General features: G+C 41.0%; 1 protein-coding gene across 1 annotated transcript in view; it reads left to right on the top strand.

The window, feature by feature from the left end:
• Nucleotides 1–21,460, top strand: part of LOC122555401 (interferon-induced GTP-binding protein Mx-like) — a 40,486-nt gene extending 19,026 nt beyond the window's left edge. The window contains exons 7-13 of the mRNA XM_043701373.2: nucleotides 1,642–1,720; nucleotides 2,697–2,819; nucleotides 5,787–5,931; nucleotides 12,853–13,011; nucleotides 14,822–14,898; nucleotides 16,685–16,906; nucleotides 18,694–21,460. Of these exons, the coding sequence (XP_043557308.1) occupies nucleotides 1,642–1,720; nucleotides 2,697–2,819; nucleotides 5,787–5,931; nucleotides 12,853–13,011; nucleotides 14,822–14,898; nucleotides 16,685–16,906; nucleotides 18,694–18,918 (1,030 nt within the window). The 3' untranslated portion in view covers nucleotides 18,919–21,460. The remainder of the gene's footprint in view (nucleotides 1–1,641; nucleotides 1,721–2,696; nucleotides 2,820–5,786; nucleotides 5,932–12,852; nucleotides 13,012–14,821; nucleotides 14,899–16,684; nucleotides 16,907–18,693) is intronic.
• Nucleotides 21,461–22,655: the final 1,195 nt, after the last annotated feature.

Genomic DNA, 22,655 nt, shown 5'->3' with positions numbered 1-22,655 from the left:
ATTTTAATCCTTGTCTAAATTTGGATTTGTTGGAGCCCTGTGTGGTAGATTCTAGTCCTCAGAGACATAAGGACATTGTTTTGCCTGCTAGGTTACTCAATGATGCATATTGTCAAATGTCAATCAAATAAATGTAGAAACATTTTCCTGTAAAATGGCAAAAATACACGTGATATCCTCACCTGTGATCTCAACTGTCTCTCGTTTACTTTCCAATTTGAACAAATTGGGGATTTCTTTGTCGTTCATTCATAGAATGTCAGATGTGGGCAGTGGCCCATTGTACATTATCGTTTGCTATAGACTTCTGCTAGTTATGCACCATTGTCCAAAGTCCAAACTAACCATCATGAATTCTTCTTACGTTCCAGAACTAAACTATAGGATAATTGGTAGCAAATGAAAAACAAGGAAAACCTGAACAAAGGGTATATAAGTGGTTTGAATATAGACATAGAAGGAATGGTTAATGAGTCTGTGATGACATCAAAATTGGTGGTGTAGTGGACAGTGAGGAAGGTTATATCAGAGTACTATGGGACCTTAATCAGGTGGACCAATGGGCAAGGAATGGCAGAGAGTTTAATTTAGATAAAAGTGAGATGTTGCATTTTCATAAGGCAAACCAGGGCAGGACTTATAGACTTAATAGTAGATTCCTGGGGTGTACTGCCAAACAAAGAGACCTTGGGGTGCAGAGTCATATCTCCTTGAAGGTGGGGTCACAAGTAAACAGGGTCATGAAGAAGGAATTTGATGCACTTGCCTCTATTGGTCAGTGCATTGAATGTAGCAGTTGAGATGTCATGATACAGGTGTACGAGTCATTGGTTAGGCCAATTTTGGAATACTGTGTTCAACTCCAATCTCCCAGCTATACGAAAGATGTTGTTAAATTTGAAAGGGTTCAGAAAAGATTTACAAGGATGGTCCTGGGATTGAGGGGTTTGAGGTATAGGGAGAGGCTGATTAGGTTGGAGCTATTTCCTCTGGAGAATCGAAAACTGCAGGGTGACCTTATGGAAGTTAACAGTAGCCAAGGTCTTTTTCCCAGGAGATGGGAATACAAAACTAGAGCACATAGTTTAAGGTGAGAGGGGAAAGTTATAAAAGAGACTTAAGGGGCAACGTTTTCTTGTAGACGATTGCGTGTATGCAATTAAGAAGTGATAGAGTCTAGTACAATTACATTTAAAAGGCATCTGGATGGGTAGATGAGTAGAAAGTGTTTAGAGGGCCAAATGTTGGCAAAGGGAACTGGATTAATTTAGGAAATCTAGTTTGCATGGAAAAGTTGGACTGAAGGATCTCTTTCTATGCTGTATATCTCTATGACTCTATGAATCTGTTCTGTGGGTTCACATAATGCAACGGAATTTGTTTCCATGACTGCCTCTGTGCATTACACAACATTAATAAAACTTCGAAGGAAAGTAACCTCTCTTTTGGTTCTGCTCAGGTATGTTACAATATCTTGCACTTTTGTAACATCCTTAGATGGGGTAAAATGCCTAAAGATGAGTTATCAGACCAAATTTGACAGGGAAATCTCATGAAGAACTGAGAACAGAACTGAGGGAACAAAAGAAATGTTCCACTGTCTTTATAAATCAATGAGTATGTCCTCCTCTATCTCCATAGGCCGCTGCTGGACAAAGGCATTGCATCCTTTGAACATCTGTCTGAAAAACTCACCAGTGAACTCATTCATAAAATCATGGTTAGTTGCGTTTACTTTGTACGGTGAAGCATTTCATTCAATACAATAGGGCCAAAGGAGACATGATTAAGATGTTTTGTATTAAAGTGCTGAGAGGCATGGATTATATAATCATATTTAATACTTTATAGCATATAACAAATAGGTGTTAGTTAATGCTGAAATTGATAAATAAATGCAACATCATTAACAAAGAAATTATTTCCCCTTGTGGGGAGGTAGGAGATTGCAACATAAAGATGGAGCTAAGGCCTTACAGAAGTGAAACCAAGCAGTGTCTATGTTCTCCAGAGGATATAGGATAACTAGAACCCACACTCTCAAAAGGAATTGAGGTTTGGACAATTAGCATTTTCACAGCAGAAGACAAGGGACTTATTCTTTCGTCATGTGGCTTTATACACACATCCATGAGTTTGGGTTCAAGGCAAACTGGTTGAGGAGAAGGCAAGGTCAAGAACAGGCTTAGATTTCTTTATGATGCTTACCATTCCATATCAAGACTAAATGCTACAATACATTGTATTTACAGATATACAATGTTCTAAGCTTACATTATCAAATGATGATTCTATAATGCTACCACCATGGAGCAGTGGTTGGCCTGCTCCATGTGCTTTGTATACGGCTAGAGTTTAGACTTCTGTCTAGTTCTCAGTGTATTTCTTACTCCCTCATGAACCCCGCCCTCATTTTGCTATTTCCATCTAGTGAGGAGCAACTCCTTGACATCACCACAAGGAGTTACAATGGTATCTTAAAGTCCTGGAGCAACACTTATCTTCTGGTAAATGCCAGTAAAGCCTTTGAAGCATATCCCTGAGAAAGAATGCCCATGAGAAAACATGAACAATGAGAGAAGGGCAGCACAGACAGAATGTGTCAATAGCACAGAACGCTCTGAGTTTAATTATCAGTACTTATTTTCAAATATTTCCGTGTGCATAATCTGTTAAATTTGTTTTGCTTTGTAAAGACCTGGCTGCCAATCATGGAGGAAGCTCTTCGGGAGAAAGTCATTCAAGTCAAAGATAAATTACATGAACTCGGTGGCAATATTCCACAGGAAGCTGGGGCGAGAAAATGTTTCCTGAACAATGTAAGACAAGCCACTTTGTAGAATTATATTGTCTGACAAACACACAGGCCTTAATTTTAATGCGCCTCGCTTAATAGAAATCTGATAATGGGAGCTGACATTTGGAGGGGGTGGTTACACTGGAGTAAAATAAAAAATGGTCTGTTCTCTTAATCCATAATATGTTGGAGCAGAAGTAGGCCATTCAGCCCATTAAATCTTCTCTGTCTTTCAATGAGCTCTTGTTGATCTATTAGTCCTCAACCCCATTTTTCTGCTTTATCTCTATAACCCTTGTTCCCCACTGATTCAAAATTTGTCCAACTCAGCCTTGACTATATTTAATGACCCAGCCTCAACAATCATTTTGTAAAGAATTCCATAGATTCACAACCATCTGAGAGAAGAAATTCCTCCTTAACTCTGTTTAAAGGTGTGGCATCTTGTTCTGAGATTATTCCCTCTGGTCATACACACTCCCACAAGGGAAACAACATCTCCGCATCTATCCTGTCATGGTCTCTAAAAATCTTGTGTGTTTCAGTAAGCTCACCGCTCATTCTTCTTTTTTCAGTGAGTGCAAGGTACTGATGCTCTCCTCAAAAGATATTCCCTCATATATCTGATATCAGCTTAGTGAACCTTCTCTGGACTGCCTCAAATTCTGGTATATCTTTCCTTAGATAAGGGACCCAAAAGTGTTCACAGTGTCCAACCGTGACCTGACTAGTGCATTACACAGTTTTAGGAAACCCGCCCTACTTTTAAATTTCATTCCCTTTCAAATAAAGTCCAACAGTGCATTTTCTTCCCTATGACCCCTGAACTTGCTTTCTGCAATTCATGAACCAGGACTAACAAATCCCTCTGTTCTGCAGTTTTCTGCAGTGTTTCTCCTATTAAGATCCTCTATTCTTCCTGCCAAAATACATAATCTCACATTTCCCCACTCGACCTGTCTATATCCCTCCTTGTATCATTCTCATCACTTGCATTCCCTCCAATGCTTGTGTAATCTATAAATTTAGCGATAGCGTAATCACTTTCCTCAGCCAAGTCAATAGCATATATTGTAAGAAATTGTGATTCCAGCACTGAACCCGATGATACATCAGTGGTTACAGTTGCCATTCTGAAAACTGCTCTCTTCATCTCACCTCTCTGTCATCTAGTTAGCCAATCCTTTGCCCATGCTGATATATTCCTTCCAACAGCATGTGCTGTTCAGCAGCCAACTGTGTGGCACCATCCTGTCACAGTTGAAACTTTATTGCTGGAACAGCACAGCAGGTCAGGCAGCATCCAGGGAACAGGAGATTCGACGTTTCGGGCACAGGCCCTTCTTCAGGAATGAGAATTCCTGAAGAAGGGCCTGTGCCCGAAACGTCGAATCTCCTGTTCCCTGGATGCTGCCTGACCTGCTGTGCTGTTCCAGCAATAAAGTTTCAACTTTGATCTCCAGCATCTGCAGACCTTACTTTCTCCTCGAAGATTTCAACCATCCTGTCACAGTCTGTCAGAACGTTGTCAGTTACAAAAGAGTCATATTCTTCAAAACTTGAGAGAATACCAACTTCGTTTCCTCAATCTCTCTCTCTCTCTTTCTTTCATAAGACAATCCCACCAACCTTGGGATTAAAGTGGTGAACCAACCTTACACTCCCCCTCTGGCTAATCTATCCTTCCCTAGATAGGAACACCGAAAATGTACACTATATCCAAGGGGAGGTTTCACCAAAGTTCAATACAACTGTAGCAAGACATCTTTACTTCTGGACTCAACTCCCCTTAGAATAAAAGCCAATTTATCACTTGCCTTTCTAATTGTTTGCTGCACCTCCAAAATAGCTTTTTGGTGATTCATGGTCAAGGGTACCCAGGTCCGTTTAGCCTTACACATATCCTAACCTCCATTACTAAGAAATTTTCTGCCTTCCTGTTTTTTCAAAAAAAGTAAATAATCTCACATTTATCCACATTATGTTCTATCTGCCATGTTATAGCTTTATCTTGCCCAGGACATCTTGAAGCCTCCTTACATCTTCCTTATATTCTAATATTCCCAACCACTTTGGTGTCATCAATAAATTTGGAAATATTACAATTGGTCCTCAGATTCTAATCATTGGTACATACTGTGAAAAGTTGTGGATCCAGTACTGGCCAAATTATCTCCTAATTCCACGTACTCCAATTTTTTTGTTATCTACCTATTCTTTCATGTCACATTATACATTGCATTTTCACAGCAAATAAAAATGCCGCTGAATATTTTGGTTCAATGACCCTTTCATTTTTACCTCATGTCTTGGAGATTAACCTTCATAGTCAGGCCTCTCCTGAGAAATCTGGGAGATTGACTACCATGGGGAGTTGGCGATCCATGACATGTTGCGTCTTTACATAGATTCTGATGCTGCTCTTTCTACACCTTTTATGAACATCACCCATTTTTGAAACCCCTCAGATGCTGGTCATGAGACGATCTTATTCATCAGTCGGTTGTACTGTTCCTTTGTGAATGGTAGCTGTGGAATGACATATGGAAATTCGAAAAAGAAGACAGTGGCATGTACTCAAGTAAATAGTAGTTTAATTGTTACACAAAAATAGATTCATTAATTGCTGGATTCGTCTCTCCAAATGATCAAAGAACTAGCAGGTGACATAAAAAGGAACTATACCACGCACACTAAGGAAAATAATTTCCTCCTTTGTTTCAATGTGGAGTCAAGAGAGCACTTTAAGGATTAGTGGTTAGACCATATACAAACCGATAATAATCCTGATCAGAAAGCCAATCAGTCGTTGGGATCAGATGTTGTGAAATAGCTGTTATTAGCATTTCCAAGCATCTGGTAAGTAAACACAGTCCATACATCTGCACTAAGATGCTGTAAGTTAGACCTTGTCAGTTTGTGTATCCTTATCTTAACATGATACATGATTGCTGTCAAAATAACATACCATTTGCTAATTTAATTGCAGAAAATTCTGAGCTACTGTGAAGAAATCAATACTTTAATTATGGGAGATTACAAAAAGGACTATGACAATGAGAAGAAGATATGTGACGTTTCTCGCAGGGTATTTTCAGAGTGGTACAACAAGCTAGAGATTGAGAAAGCTAAACGTATGCATTGTTTATGTTATTTATTTGTTTCTTTGTTATTTGTTTCAAATGTTGCAGAACACTTTGATAAAGCTTTATAACTTGTACTCATAGAATGAGTAGAATAGAATCCTCATTCCTAATGAAGGGCTCCAGCCCAAAACATTGATTTTCCTGCTCCTCGGATGCTGCCTGACCTGCTGTGCTTTTCCAGCACCACACTCTCAACTAGAATAGAATCCCCACAGTGTGGAAAGAGGCCATTCGGCCCATTGCACCTGCACTGACACCTCTCAAAAGAGCATTACACCCAGAGCTGGCCCTCTACCCTCTCCTCATAAACCTGCATTTCCCATGACTAATCTACCAAGCCTGCATATCACTGGATATTATGGGCAATTTATCCTGGCCAATTTAGCTAACCTGTGCATCTTTGGACTGTGGGAGGAACCCGGAGGAAACCCACGCAGAGGGGAATGTGCAAAGTCCACATAGTTGAACTGGATCCCCGGCAATGTGAGGCAGTAGTGCTAACCACTGAGCCACCGTGCCACTAAATCAGAACAATTCACAAGATTACCAAAAAAAAGAAAACCAACATTTATACTGCAGAAGAATAGAACTTTCAATGGTTGACAGCTAGACTCTCATTGATAGAGACATTGCTATGCACCAGTTAATAATGATTTAATGTTAACTGCCAGACTTTGTTTTGATTTCAATCCAGGTAGGTTGACATTGATTGGTTAGAGCAGTGCCCTGAGAAATCAGCCAGCTAATGCTGTCACCTATTTTGTTGAATCAAAACATGCACAGTGTATGCACTTGTTCTTTCTGTCTATAAGGGAAGGACACAATGCATTCATATATGTGATGTGGAGGATCCAGTGTTGGACTGGGGTGGACAAAGTTAAAAATCGCACAACACCAGGTTATAGTCCAACAGGTTTATTTGGAAGCACTAGCTTCCGGAGCGCTGCTCCTTCAACAGGTGGTTGTGGAAAACAATTTATAGCAAAAGATTACAGTGTCATGCAACATGATATATCAAACAAACCTGGATTGTTGTTAAGTCATTCATCTATCAGAATGGGTTGCAGGTTTCGGTTCATTAATATGCAAATCCTAGAACTTCTTTTAAGTCGATTTCTTGAGATAACTTAAGGTTTTATAACAAAAGGTGACATCTCAGCTCAGACAATGCATTAAAGGTGTGAGGTTAGTCTGTATCCCAATCTCGAGACAGACTGGTTCGATTTTCAAAGTGAAATTTACAAAATATTACCTGTATTGGCTGCCTGCATTGACTGCCTGCAGAATATGGATTAGTGGTGCTGGAAGAGCACAGCAGTTCAGGCAGCAACCGAGGAGCAGCAATATCGAAGTTTCGGGTAAAAGCCCTTCATCAGGAATAAAGGCAGTGAGCCTGAAGCATGGAGAGATAAGCTAGAGGAGGGTGGGGGTGGGGAGAAAGTAGCATAGAATATAATGGGTGAGTGGGAGAGGGGATAGGTCAGGGAGGAGAGGGTGGAGTGGATAGGTGGAAAAGGAGATAGGCAGGTAGGACAGGTCCAGACAAGTCATGGGGACAGTGCTGAGCTGGAAGTTTGGAACTAGAGTGAGGTGGGGGAAGGGGAAATGAGGAAACTGTTGAAGTCCACATTGATGCCCTGGGGTTGAAGTGTTCCGAGGCGGAAGATGAGGCGTTCTTCCTCCAGGCGTCTAGTGGTGAGGAAGCAGCGGTGAAGGAGACCCAGGACCTCCATGTCCTCAGCAGAGTGGGAGGGGGAGTTGAAATGTTGGGCCATGGGGCGGTGTGGTTGATTGGTGTCGGTGTCCCGGAGATGTTCCCTAAAGAGCTCTGCTAGGACCTATCACCTTCATCCCCTCCCGCACTCACCCATTGTACTCTATGCTACTTTCTCCCCCCCCTCCACCCTCCTCTAGCTTATCTCTCCATGCTTCAGGCTCACTGCCTTTATTCCTGATGAAGGGTTTTTGCCCGAAACGTCGATTTCGCTGCTCCATGGATGCTGCCTGAACTGCTGTGCTCTTCCAGCACCACTAATCCAGAATCTGGTTTCCGGCATCTGCAGTCATTGTTTTTACCTGCCTGCAGAATATGCATTTTCTTGAGCAAAAAAGAATCTATCTGCAAAATACAATTCTGCAAATACCCCATAGGCTTATATATGTGAGTGCATGCACGAGAGAGAGAGTGAGAGGGTGAGTATGTGAATGTGTGCGTGTGAGTGTGAGTGCATGCGAGATAGTATGTGTTTGCATGTGTGAAAGCTTAGTAAAGAGTGTGTGGTAAAATATGCACCTGTGAGAGGATGTGCATGTATGAGAGAAAGCGTGTATATGAGAGAGGGTCTGTGTGAGTATGTAAGACTGTGTGTGTCAGTGTGTGTGTGTCAGTGTGTGTGTGTGTGAGAGAGAGAGTGTATAGTGTAGTGAGGTCACCTGTAGTGTGACATGAACCCAAGGTCCCAGTTGAGGCCATCCCCATGGGTACCAAACTTGGCTATCAGCCTCTGCTTGGCCACTCTGCATTGTTAGGTAAAAACAAAGATTGCAGGTGCTGGAAAGCAGATTCTGGATTAGTGGTGCTGGTAGAGCACAGCAGTTCAGGCAGCATCCGAGGAGCAGTAAAATGCTCCTCAGATGCTGCCTGAACTGCTGTGCTCTTCCAGCACCACTAATCCAGAATCCACTCTGCACTGTTGCCTGTCCCAAAGTCCAGCTTGGAGGATTGCCAACCGAAAGTCTGAGGCTGTATGTCCCTGACCACTGAAGTGTTCCCCGACTGGGAGGGAACACCCCTGTCTGGTGATTGCTGAGTGGAGTCCATTAATCCATTGCTGTAGCATCTGCTTGGTCTCACCAATGTACCATGCCTTGGGGCATCCTTACCTGCAGCGTATGAGATAGACGATGTTAGCCAAGTCACGTGAGTACCTGCTGCATTCATGGTGGGTCATGTCCCCATGGGTAACGGTGGTATCCGTATTGACACTCTGACACATCTTGCAGTGGTTGCCATGACGGATTTGTATTCGATATCCTAATGGCACAGTTCACAGTTTGCTGTGAACAATCGTCTGTTTGAGGTTTGGTGGTTGTTTAAAGGCAAGAAGTGGAGGCAGAGGGAAAAGTCTTGGTGAGATGCTCATCCTCATTGATAACGTGTTGCAGGCTGTGAAGAACATGGCGTAGTTTTTCAGCTCCCGAGAAGTACTGGGCAATGAACAGTACCCAATTGGTTGCAACCCATGTCTGTCTCCTGATGAGGTCATTACAGTTTCTCGCTGTGGCACATCGGAACTGGCAATCAATGAGTTGAGGATTGTACCCCGTTCTTCTGAGGGCATCTTATGAGACAAATACTAAAGAGTGGTCCACGGTAAGTCTGAAACTTATTGATATCACTGTGTAGTTGTTTCAGTGACTCCTCGCCATAGGTCCAGAGGAAGAAATTGTCATCAATATACCTGGTGTATAGTGTTGGTTGGAGGTCCTGTGCAGCAAAGCACTCTTGTTTGAACTTGTGCATGAAAATGTTGGCAAATCAGGGTGAAGATTTGGTCCCCATGTCTGTTCCTTGTGTCTGGATGAAGAACTGTTTGTCAGAGGTGAAAACATTGTGGTCGAGGAGGAAGTGGATGAGTTTTAGGACGGTGTTCGGAGATTGGCAGTTGTTGGTATTGAGTACATCACTGTTGCCGTGATGCCGTCATCATGGGGGATGCTGGTGTAGAGTGACAAAATGTCGATTGTGACGAGGAATGGTCCCAGTTCGACTTGTCCGTGGGTGCTGAGTTTCTGTAAGAAATTTGTAGTGCCGTTACAGGGGCTGGGGGTCCCCTGTACAACAGGTTTCAAGATGCAATCAACATTGCCAGAGAGGTTCTCACACAGGGTCCCATTGCCTGATATGATGAGATGTCCTGGTATGTTGGCTTTGTGTATTTTCAGAAGGCAGTAGAAGTCCCCTACGTGAGAAGTATGTGGGACGAGACCGCTCAGGGTGCCGTGAAGGACAAGTCCTATGCATACACAAGATCTGTTCACATAAGGAGGAACGTGACGGACACCTGAAGGTGCTCAAGGATGCCCTCATTAGAATGGAGTATGATGCTCAACTCATCAACTGCTAGTTCCAACGTGCCACAGCGAGAAACCGTAATGACATCCTCAAGAGACAGATACGGGTTGCAACCGATAGGGTACTCTTCATTGTCCAGTACTTCCTGAGAGCTGGAAAACAACATTATGTTCTTTGCAGCCTGCAATACATTATCGATGAGGATGAGCACCTCGCTAAGACCTTCCCCATGCATCTACTTCTCATCTTTATAAAACCACCAAACCTCAAACAGATCATTGTTCGCAGGAAACTGTCCAGTCTTCAGGACAACATCGGCCACAATACCATACAAACCTGTCATGTCAACCACTGCAAGATGTGTCAGAGTGTCAACATGGATACCACAATTACCCGTGGGGACACGACCAACCATGTATGCAGCAGGTACTCATGTGACTTGGCCAACATTGTTTATCTCATACACTACAGGCAATAATGCCCTGAGGTTATGGTACATTGGCGAGACAACGCAGATGCTATGACAAAGGATGAATGGACACCACGTTACAATCACCAGACAGGGGTGTTCCCTCCCAGTTCGGAAACACTTCAGTGGTCAGGGACATTCGGCCTCAGATCTTCGGGTGACCATCCTCCAAGGCTGATTCGGGACAGGCAAAAAAGCAAAGTGGCTGAGCAGAGGTTGATAGCCAAGTTCAGTACCCATGAGAATGGCCTCAACTGGGGCCTTGGGTTCATGTCACACTACAGGTGACTCCATTGCACTATACACTCTCTCTCTCACACACATACACAAGCACAAATGCACACACACACTCTTACATACACTCACACTTACGCTGACCCTCTCTCATACACATGCTCTCTCTCATACACACACACACATCCTCCCACACGCTTATACTCTATCACACTCACATACACACTTTAGCAAGCTTTCACACATGCAAACACACTCTCACACATGCAATCGCACTCACACACACACACTCACATTCTCTCTCTCTCTCTCTCTTTCCCATGCACGCGCACACACACATAAGTCTATGGGGTGAATTTGTATTTGCAGATCTATATTTACAGGTACATTGTATTTTGCTCAAAAATGCACAATCTGCAGGTAGTCAATGCAGGCAGTCAATCCATGTAATATTTTGTAAATTTCACTTTGGAAATAGAACCAGTCTGAGTCAAGATTGGGATACAGACAGACTAACTTCAAACCTTTAATACACTGTCTGAGCTGAGATGTCATCTTTTGTTATAAAACCTTAAGTTATCTCGAAAAGTCAACCGAAAAGAAGTTCTGAGATTTGCATATTTATGAACCGAAACCTGCAACCCATTCTGAAAGATGAAAGACTTAACAACAATCCAGGTCTGTACGATATACCATTCCAGTTGCATGACACTGTAATCTTTTGCTATAAATTCTATGTCTTATGGTCTTATTCTCCACAGCCACCTGATGAAGGAGCAGCACTCCAAATTCTAGTGCTTCCAAATAAACCTGTTGGACTATAACCTGGTGTGGTGTGATTTTTGACTTCATATATATAGCTTCCAATATACATGAGTGTACCATACCATGCCCGCCTGGTAATCCTAAATTCTTACTTGCACCTGTTGATTCAAAAATACCAATTCAAATATATCATCCAGATATTTAAAATATACTGGGGATAGGAGTGTAGATGTCATTCCATTGAAGGCACCATTGATGTTCTGCCTCCTTTGTGAGTTTTGAATTTCAGTTCCAATTTGATGCCGGTTATGTCAACCATCAGTCTGAAAAATTGGTGAATCATGGAAAGCAGCACACCCCTTTGGCTGTACACAAAATGCATGTCTTGAACCATTCCCAAACATCCTGCTCTTCAAACCCACAACACGTTGCCCAGCATTAGATATGATTCTTCAATTGGACATTATTTACTGGATAATTCTAAGTCTGTGAAGGATAATGTTTGCCAACCGATCAGAAATCTCCTCCCCTCGTGTAAATGTTGGTTTTCCCCATATATTGGCATTCTTGCATATTGTTCAGATGATTGTAAATGAAAAGCTTCAATAAAATGTATTCTCCTTCAGCAATACTCAGGTTCTGTTTGACCAACAACTATTTGTTTAAGATACTTTTCACTCTGCTCTTTCAAGGAAATTTATTGGCTTGGTCATTTAGAGTCCAATCCAAGCCCTCTATTCTGGAGCAAGAACTTACTTTGGGATTTTCCTTCAGGAACCATTGATAAAAATATAATTAGAAGGTTCAGGCTTAATTCCCAAACAGCGTTGTGTTAACTGACTCCAGCGTGACAATTGGCCTCAACATTTTTAGAGAAGTGTTGAGAGTTTATTTAGCTGTCTTTGTACTCAGTAAGATAATCAGAGTTACGGTCAAACAAGGCTTTAACCATTGCTTGTTATTGATTTTATCAACGTTAAAATTTAGAATATTTTTGTCGACAGTAATTCATTCAAACTTCATAAGAAGTGCAATATGAAACCCAGAATGGGCAATTCTTCTGTTTCAGGAGACTAAAGGGTTAATGATCCATGTATGTACAACTTACACAAGATTTGAAACATCTGAGTAGTTTGCTAGATCACCTCACGGGGGAGTTAAAGGTAAACCACATTGCTGTGGCCCTGGAGTTCCACGTAGGTCAGTCCAGACAAAAAGGTAGATTTCCTTCCCTAAATGGCAATCATGAACCAAAAGGAATTTTTTGAACAATTGCGTGGTTTCAGTCCTTTGGTTACTGAAAGTAGTTATTTACTCTTATATATATGAATTGAATTAATTATCTTATTATTTGTGTTATGTTCAGTTAATGAAGAAGCTCTCTCAAAGGTCAGGTTCCATGATATAAACTCTCAAGGGAGAGAGTTGCCTGGATTCACAAAATACCGAGTATTTGAATCTGTTATTCGAGAACAGATCGGCAAGTTACTGGGGCCCTCTCTCCAAATGGTGAAAGAACTGGCAGGTAAATCAGAAAAGGACAAATTTCCAGCTAAATCAGGAGTCTGTTGTAGCTGAGATCAGTGGCTGAAGGTTATCATGAAAAAAATAACTAAATTAGGTGAATCTGTAAATTCTGACACTCTCCTGTGTTAAAAATGGACTTGAATTTATGTTGTCCCAATGGCTTGCATTAACCAAGTACATTTAACCTACCTTTACCTTTACCCCTTCAACAAACTAAGTTGGAGTGCACAACGAGATGCATTAGTTACTGAAAACCAGCTAGATTCCATTCCAATGGTGACTTCAAAATTTTATAAATCCCATGTCAATGACAGGGAACCCTTTCCCTGTCAGCGTTTTCCGTGAGGTTGCTTTGTATTGATTTGAACTGGGTCTCTATTCTTTGATTCCTCTTGTCTACAGGCGGATAACAGTTAAGAAGAGTCGTGTTGCAAGTCCCAACAGTTTCCAGGCTGTCTGTTCTTGTTAGCAACAAGGGAATTACTCGAAGACAATTGGCCAAGACTCCCCTATTTCACTATCTACCCCTTTTCTGGTGGACGCAGGATACAATAATAATGGTTGAATAATATATTGAGACAAGTTCAAGAACAGCTTAAGGAAAATTCAAGTGACCCAGAGCTTTTGAAATCATAGTAATCATTTCTTATATGTTGAACTTGAGCCTCTCAACTTCATTTTCCATCTCCCAAATTTACCACTCCAGGCTGTTAGGTCCCTTCCCAAATTCCCAACTACTGAGCCTCATTCCCAATTCGCAACTCTTTAAGCCCCTCACCACAGCTCCCCCTTTACTTCTCCCTCAGCTCCCAAGCCAATCCAATTGCTGAGACTCTCATAATTGCTGAGAGCTGTCCTACAATACTCTCAAGCTCACCTGCCTGATCTCTTTCTTGTCTCACTGACTCTTGAGACCGCTTTGACTGGAGACCACTTGAATCTTAGACCTCCCCTACCTGCATACCACTGCCTCAAGATGTAGACTATATGTCTGCCTGGGGACTGCATATTTCCTCTCCTCCAGCTCATCTCTTCCCAGATTTAAGCACTTTCTGTGTTGTTCTTTGATATATTGACCAATGTTGAGTTTTATCAGAGGGTTTTTATGGAGTTAACAGTCCTCAGAAAGCTATTTTCCTTGAAGTGGCTTGTTTGCATTATTGGGACTGGCACTGCGAAACTAAATGCTCAGATGCCTCACTGATCACCATGATTATATGTACTTTCTTCTGTATCTTCCAAATGTGTGGGTTCTTTAGGGGATTCCATGGCCTAGTGGTGTGCAAGATTGCTGTCTTATGCTTTAACAAGACGAGTGTTGTAGAATGTAGAAGGCGTAGTTTTTGCTTTTCTGTAATGATTTACAGAATTGTTTCTACATTACTACAAAGAATCCAATCTTAGATCTACCTGTCACAATATCCTACTTTACTCTCACACCACGTTCTCATCGCATCCTCACCGTAGGTGGTTCTTAATGCACTTAATCTGAAAGTAACCCTTTCAGACCCTTTCAACTCTATACACAACACCGGGACTGTGAAATGTGTGATGTAAATACACAACCTCCTTTACTTAGGAAAAACAATTTCCTTTTCACGAGACAAAGCAAACCACTCAGCAACATTTTGTTGGAAATTGAAGAGATCTGGCCCATTATTATCATCCATTATAATCTTTCAGTGACTAATTCTTGCTGGAGCACTGTTGCTTGCTTGTTCATGTTCACAATTGTTCAGAACTGTTTATGTATAATCATGTTTTTTGACAATATTATAATCGAATGACATCTTATGTTATTTTCACAGATAAAACCCAGCAAGTGTTTAACGCAATGGGAGTCGAACATTTTATGCTTTTTCCAAACCTAATACAAGCAACCAAGGTGTGTTTATCAATAACTTAATCAATAATAAGATCTGCGACATGAAAATTACATGGTACACACAGTAAAAGGAGACCATTCAGTCTGTCTAATCAATTACGCTCCACTCCATTCTACGCCCAACTTTTCCAATCTAATTCCAGCAGCATAATCATTTTCTTAAAGTGCTTATCTTGCTTTCTCTTATATGTGATAATCAATCAGCCTCAAACACTTTCTGTGGTAACAGCTTCCACATTCTCATTACTCCCTGTGTAAAGCTGTTCCCTCTGATCACCTTTATTTGATTTCTTGTTGATAATCTTTAGTTGATCATTGCCAAAGTTAATCTCCATCAGAGCAAACTATATTTGCAGCATCAATATCTTGTCTACATTTAATGGTCTCTATTTGACCAAGCCTAAAGGTTCTATTTTCATGAGAAAAGAGATGTAGCCTGTTTATCATATTCTTAATATTCCATCCCAAGGATAGCAAACTGAGTCATTTGTCTAAATTATTTGACTCTTTTAGCCTTTTACTGGTGACCCTCTGCTGCATCCAATGGGAGGCAGTGGAATGATAATGTCATCACATCCCAGCACCATTTTAGATTACAAAATAAATTATGAATAAATTGTATAAATGACACACACACACGTACACATTTGGGGAAATTATTTCATTCAAAGATTCTTTTCTGTCAAAAAGATAAAACTGACCTCAGCTCAAAACATAGACAGATTCAAAGCAGGATTTCACACCTAAAGTGCATTGTCTAACTTGAGATATTACCTCTTGTACATTGATAAAATCTTTAATTGTCTAGGGACAAAGACTTGAAAGGAATATGGATTTTGCATTTTAATCAGCAGTCTACCTCCTAACTAATTAAAGGATACAACAAGGGCAGCTTGTTTTAAAGTTGTTAACTTTTTGTTTATAACTACTATAACTACTATGTCTTATACCCTATACCATACCACAGCTGAGGAAGGGGCGGTGCTCCAAAAGTTTGCAATTTCAAATAAACCTGTTGAACTATAACCTGGTACGGTATGACTTTTGACCTTGTCCACACCAATCCAACACCAGCATCTCCACGTCATGGTAAAATACTAAAAGACCTAATATTAATCGATATTACTTTAACTGGAACAGCTTCAAAAGTCCATTTTGCCCTCTCGGTAGACTTCACCCTCTCTGCTCCTCCAGTTACCGCTGTCCGAACTTGTCCCTGGGGGGCTGGCAATGTGCACCTTTTCCGCCGCCAATCATGCCATCTCTTCCACGTCCCCCTCCTCTGAGCTAGAGACGGCCATGCTGTGTGAATCTAAACTAGTGAGTCAGAGTCAATCTAAAGAGAGCTGGAGATATGCGTTGAAATCCTTCCTTGGCAGCTGGTGAAATTGGAATTCAACAAAATAAAACATGGAATTGCAAAGCTAGTCTAATGATGACCATGTAACCAAAAGCAGTTGTTTATAAAAACTAATCTGGTTTGTAATGTCCTTTAGGGGAGGAAATCTGCCATCCATACCTAGTCTGACCCACACGTGGTTGCAGACCCAAAGCAATGTGGTTGATTCTTAACTGCCAGCTGAAAATAACCCAACAAGTCACCAGTTCAAAGGTGACTAATGATGAATACTGACAAAACCAGTGATTCCCACATCCTGTGAATAAATATAACAATGTTTCCTGAGGTGTGGTGTCCAGATGTTGAGGAGAAGGAGGGACTATAGGGAGAGCATTAACTATTTTAGACTGTCAAATGCAGTGCAAATATCTCTTTCCTTTTTCATAGGAGTTAATTGCTGAAATCCGACACAAGCAGGAACAGGATGCAGAACAGATGTTGAGGATGCATTTCAACATGGAGGGCATGGTCTATGCACCAGATGCGATGTATTGCTCCAAACTGACAGAGATTCTATCAAAACCTGAGAAAGGCAGTCAGAGGGAGCTCAGCTCGCCAACACATAATTCAAGCCATGAAATGGCAGCTCATTTACAAGCCTATTATCAAGTGAGTCACCAAAAGTAAATTTCCGAGTGAAATACTTCTGTTTTGTCGTACTCACCACTGAGGGAATGTGACATGAAGTCTCCTTGGACCAGTACAGTGGCTCAGTGGTTAGCACTGCTGCCTCACAATACCAGGGATTGGGGTTCGATTTCAGTCTTGCATGAATATCTGTTTGGAGTTTGCACGTTCTCCCTATATCTGCGTAGATTTCCTCCAGGGGTTCTGGGTTCCTCCCACTGTCCAAAGATTTGAAAGTTAGTGGATTGGCCATGCTAAATTGCCCTGTAGTGTGCAGGCTGGTGGGTTAAAATGCTAAGTAAATGTGGGGTTACAGGGATAGAGTGGAATGCTCTTTGGAGGGTCGGTACAGACAGAGGGCAATGTGCAGATGGGCCAATGTGCAGCTTAGGTGGAATGGCTAAGCTAAATTGCCTTGTAGGTGTCTAAGGATGTGCAAGCTGGGTGAGTTAGTCATGGTAAATGTGGAGATGTAGGCGGGGGTGGGATCCTCTTCAGAGGGTCAGTTCTCGTTCAATGAGCTGAATGGCCTCTTTCTGCACTCCAGGGATTCTATGATTCAAGCCATTCAATAGGATTATGGTTGCTCTACCATTCCTGACCTCCAGTCTCCTGCCCTTTCCCTACAATCATTGATTACCCAACTGATCAAGAATCTATCTATCTTATCCTTAAATATGCTCAAGGACTCTGCCTCCACAGCTCTCTGTGGTAAGGAGTTACAAAGAATCACAACTCGCTGAGCAATTCCTCCTCATCTCTTAAATTGGCACCCCTTTGCACTGCGACCATGCCATCTGGTCCTAGACTCGCACAGGAGGGGAAACAACCTTTTGTTACCCTGTAAGTAGTTACCCTGTCAATCCACTCACAAATCCTACATATTTTGATGAGATGAACTCTCAATCTTCTAAACTTTGGTAAGTGGACACTCAACCTGTTTCGACTTTGCTCATTAGGCAATCCCTCCATACCATCATAGTGAACCTTCTCAAAACTGCCTCCGATAAAATTATATCATTACTTCAATCAGGGGACTAAAACTGTTCACTGTACTCCAGATGTGACCTTGTACAGTTGTGGCAAGGCTTTCCTACTGTTACACTCCAAATCCCTGGAAATAAAGGCCAATATCATATTAGCCTCCCTGATTTGCTTTCTGTGTTTCATGCACAAATAACCCCAAGACCCCTTCGCATTGCAGCTTTCTGCAGTTTCCCTTCAACCCTCTGTTCTTTTGTTCCCCCTTTTAAAATTAACAACTTTACATTTTGCCACATTATACTCTATTTTCCAATTTCTTGCCCACTCACTTAACCTACCAGTACCACTATAAACTGTATTTTCTCACAACTGGCCTTTCCAACTATCTTTGCGTCGTCTGCAAATTTGGCTACTGTATATTCACTTTGTTTCTCCATGTTATTTATAATTACTGTAAACAGTTATTGTCCCAGCACTGACCCCTGTGGAACTCCACTGATCATAAGTCGCCAACCTGAAAAGGAACCCTTTATCCTCACTCTCTATTTCCTGCTCATAAGCCAGTTCTCTATCAATGTCGATATGCTACGTCCAACACTGAGGCTCTTATGACTTAACCTTTTGTGAGGCACCTGGTTGAATATATTCTAGAAGTCCAAATAGAATGGGATGCTTTGAGCTTGTTAAAGGTGCAAAATCTTTTTTATTTCTTCTCCTTAAAGGCTAATATTGAAACTGAATTCCAACCCAGAAACCATAATTATTTATTTCCTTAAATTATGCAGATTGCCATCGATCGATTGGTTCAAATGGTACCCTTGGTTTCCAGATATCATCTTTTGCAAGAATTTGCACATTGTCTCAAGTTGCAGATGACTCAAAAATTTCTCAATGAAGCAGATTCTGAAGGCCTGCTGGTTGAGCGTCCCGAGATTACAAACAAACGGAAAAGATTCACCAATTCCCTGAAGCAGTTGGACCAAGCAAGGGCTCTTTTGATGTCTAAATAAATCAACAAAATTCAGTGACATGGGAACCTCTTTTATCTTGAAGGTTTTTCTTACCTTTAACCCCTTTCCATTCTCACCATTGACTCCTCATTGGGTTCCACTTTACTAGCACCAATCATAGGCCCTTTCATAAATGATAGATTGACACTGAGTGGAAGGTGGATTCTGAGAGGGAGCGGGATGCCTTGATTTGCCTCCCATACTGCTTGTGATGCTTGGGGCAATTGCATCCACTGGCACACGCTGGTCAGTAAGTGCAATTCATCTGCAATCAAGCAAACTACACCAAAAGGTTGTAGAACATTGAGTCCAAATTTCAGTCAATGTAAGTCATGTACCCATTACTTTTTCACTTGTTTAAAGAAACACAAACCAGTGCTGCCAACAGGGCTAGTGACTAATTAGTGAGTAATTCCCTGGATGCTGCCTGACCTGCTGCGCTGTTCCAGCAACACATTTTCAGCTAGTGACTAATTAATCACAATTATGAGATTCCACCATTTGTTTTCATTTTCAGACCTTTAAGGAAACTCTTAATATTCAGTTGTTTTCTTTTTCTGGGTGAAACAAGTTTAATGGCATGTTTTTTTTTAAAAATGACTTCCTTTTGCATTCACTAGTAAACTGAGTATTGAACACCAAAATAACGGCAAATTGTTCTGTAAGGGTTTCTCAAGTCACTTCAATGATTTGAAATTTTTCTTTTTGTGATAATTAAACTGCACCAGGTTACTGCTATAAACGACACTAGGGGATAATTTTAAAACAATCTTTAAATGCTGCTGATTGTACTGCTTCAGGGCATGTTATATGTACAATGGGATACAAATGAGATAGAAACTCATGAAGATCCTTTCCCAAGACCAGCACAGCTCTTTGGCCATCATTTCTGCCCAAAAAACTGATGACTGCACCCAAAGCTGAAACTTGAGTGTTCACATCCGTGTACTAAAGGATTAGAATAACAACTGTTATCATGGAATTGTAATACTATGCAGAAACCACTTCTGTCATGGTAATGACCTCCCTCCAGATTTATTGCTTTGATTTCAATCTTCACACAGACTAAGCTCCTGATAGTAAGGTGATGTATTATCCAATGCCATACCCCTATACAGCAAAGATTGAATTTCAAAAGTCCTTCATAGTCTATGAAATATTTTGGGACATTTGAGATCAAGAAGGTGCTGCACGAATGTAAACTTTCCTTTCTGGTTTTCTTTGTTTTTTGAGATTAGAATTTACCGAATTGACTTAGAATTGATTGGCAATTTGTGCAATGGGTGAACTCATACTAATATAGGTTAAATGATCAATAGTTCAATTTAATAAAACTGGAAAGCTTACTTTAATGTAAGCAATATGTTGATGCAAAATTGAGAATCAATGATATATCAGCTTACAATTGCAATAGAATAACGGACAATGATGCAACTCGTGTCTACTTGAATTTTGTATTATTCATGAATCATTTCTAGTCACTGTATTCAGGATCATTTTAAGGAATAAGAGAAGACATTTGGACCTGGACAGTTAGCTACCACCAACTGGGTTTAGTCAGTTCTTCAGACTTTGTGCAATGGTTAAGGTTATCACTTTCCCACAAGTCAAAAAAGCAGAAAACATGGCAACAAGGCTTGAGCTCTCACATCTGTTTTGGTGACTTCAAAAATACATTCAGTTTTAGCAGCTAATGCACGTGCACAAAATAGGAGGATGATGGGATTATTAGATTTCTTGTTTCAGAGTGAAACTTCTGTTGCAGAGTTTGCATTTAAAAAATTCTGTCTACTGCACAGAGATGCTGTTCTGTATAAGTGTTGGCAGCATAACCATCTTTTCCCATCTCCCTTCTATGTTTCATCTATTTTTTCTTAAATTCATCACTCCTGAGTAAAGGAAGTTCTTCCAAATTCCCCACTTAACATTTTGTTGACTTACCTTAAATGGATGGCCACTAGTTTTGGTCAACTACAAATATCTTAATGTTTATTTTATTAGAGCTTTCCCTAATTTTAAAGGCCTCAGTGTTTTCAAGAAGCCAAGAGACCCAGTACATTTACCTTGTTCATATTACCCTCCCTCCCCTCCATGCCTCACCCCTCATTTGTGGCACCAACCTACACAATTTATTGTTTCTAATATGAAAGCAGTTATATGGGAAGGAACATAGGAAGCGGAGTAGGCTATTCAGCCCCTTAAGCCTGTTCTGCCAGTCAATGAGGTAATGGCTGATCTGTGGCCTAACTCCACACATCTGCCTTTGTACAATGTCCTTTAATATCTTGACAAAGAAAAAATCTATGTCAGGTTTAAAACTGATTGCTTTCCTGTTCTGGCACTTAGAATAAAACATGCATATCTTAGCAGCGACAAGCAACTTACCATTTGTTGGTCTGACTACTTGAGTTGGAAATAATCCTCAAGGTGTCACCCAATACATCCATAAAATGTAAAGTGTGCTGGGTATTCATAAGCTAATCGGACAATACCAGACTTCCTGCAACCTACCAATCGCAATTGATTCATAGGCAAATAAAATTATTTGTTTGATTTGCTCTGGCTTATTTTTTTTCCTTGCTTGTATGACCCAGAGATTAACTGTAATGGTTGGAAAATCCAGAACAACCTATATTTGTGTGCCCTGGAGATGGGAGCATCAAGGAGAATTGAAACTGAGATGTTTACAATTATGAAGGGAGTTGACAATCATTGCTGATCAAAATTTCTACCTGAAGGAGAACCTCATCAGAACTGGATGTAAAACAGGCTGGCAAATTACTGTCGGCTGACATGCATCATCCCCACCTGCAGCATTTGTTAATTCTGCACTTACAACTGAAAATAATATGAAGCTTCTTTTGCAAGGACACATACCTCAAAACACATGACAGTGGAAGACGATCACTTTTATTTCATTCACAGGAATATTGAAAAGGTTAGCCCCGGAGTGTCCTTGATAACTGTTGACATGAATATATATCTTCCCCATCGGTCAATTGACTTGTACATTTTGGTGCTCTCTAAGTAATTGGATGAGCTGAGGTTTGATCACCGAAACGTGCCTAATACACTGGTTTCAGCTGGGATGCTAACACTGGTCCAAAGTCAGCAAGCTTGGGAGGATGGAGATGGGGTGAAAACAAGATCAATCCCATTCCTGGGATGACATCTCTTCGAACAATGTGTGGGCAGATGGGCATTACATTGACAAAAGGGTAGACCTATGTATCACATGCTTAATAAACTTGCTCATGACAAGCGACCCCATTTAAAAAGAGGGTTGTGAATCTGTGGAATTCTATCACACTATTGAAGTTGTTTCTTTAGGTTTCTTGATGGCTGAGATAGATTTTAAGATCAAATTTTTAAATCAGTCAGAGAATTGTGATTATGGGAAAAAGTCAGGAAAGTGGACTTGAGGATTCTCAAGAACTAGAACCTCAACCTGAGCTACAAATCTTTTCAAAACTCGCTAACTTGAGGATTATCACGTCAGCCACAATCTCATTGACTGGCAGAGCAGACTGGATGGGCTGAATGGACTACTTCCACTACTACATCTTAACATCTCATAAAAATTTCTGCATTGGCTGTAAAGCAATTCGACGTGTTGAGAGATCATGAAGAGATAGAACTGCAAACCTTTTTCTTCTGAAAGATGCAGTGATAGCTCAGAGGAAATATTGTTGGTGAATAAAGATTTATCTCTAGTTTGAGGTCAGGCATGTAGGAAA

The sequence above is a fragment of the Chiloscyllium plagiosum genome, unplaced genomic scaffold (genome assembly GCF_037043375.1).
Source record: "Chiloscyllium plagiosum isolate Xiang-an unplaced genomic scaffold, Cpla_swu_hap1 HiC_scaffold_12, whole genome shotgun sequence".
Lineage (NCBI taxonomy): Eukaryota > Metazoa > Chordata > Chondrichthyes > Orectolobiformes > Hemiscylliidae > Chiloscyllium > Chiloscyllium plagiosum.
The sequence above is the reverse complement of the archived record's forward strand: the minus strand, read 5'-3'. Positions and strand labels throughout refer to the sequence as shown.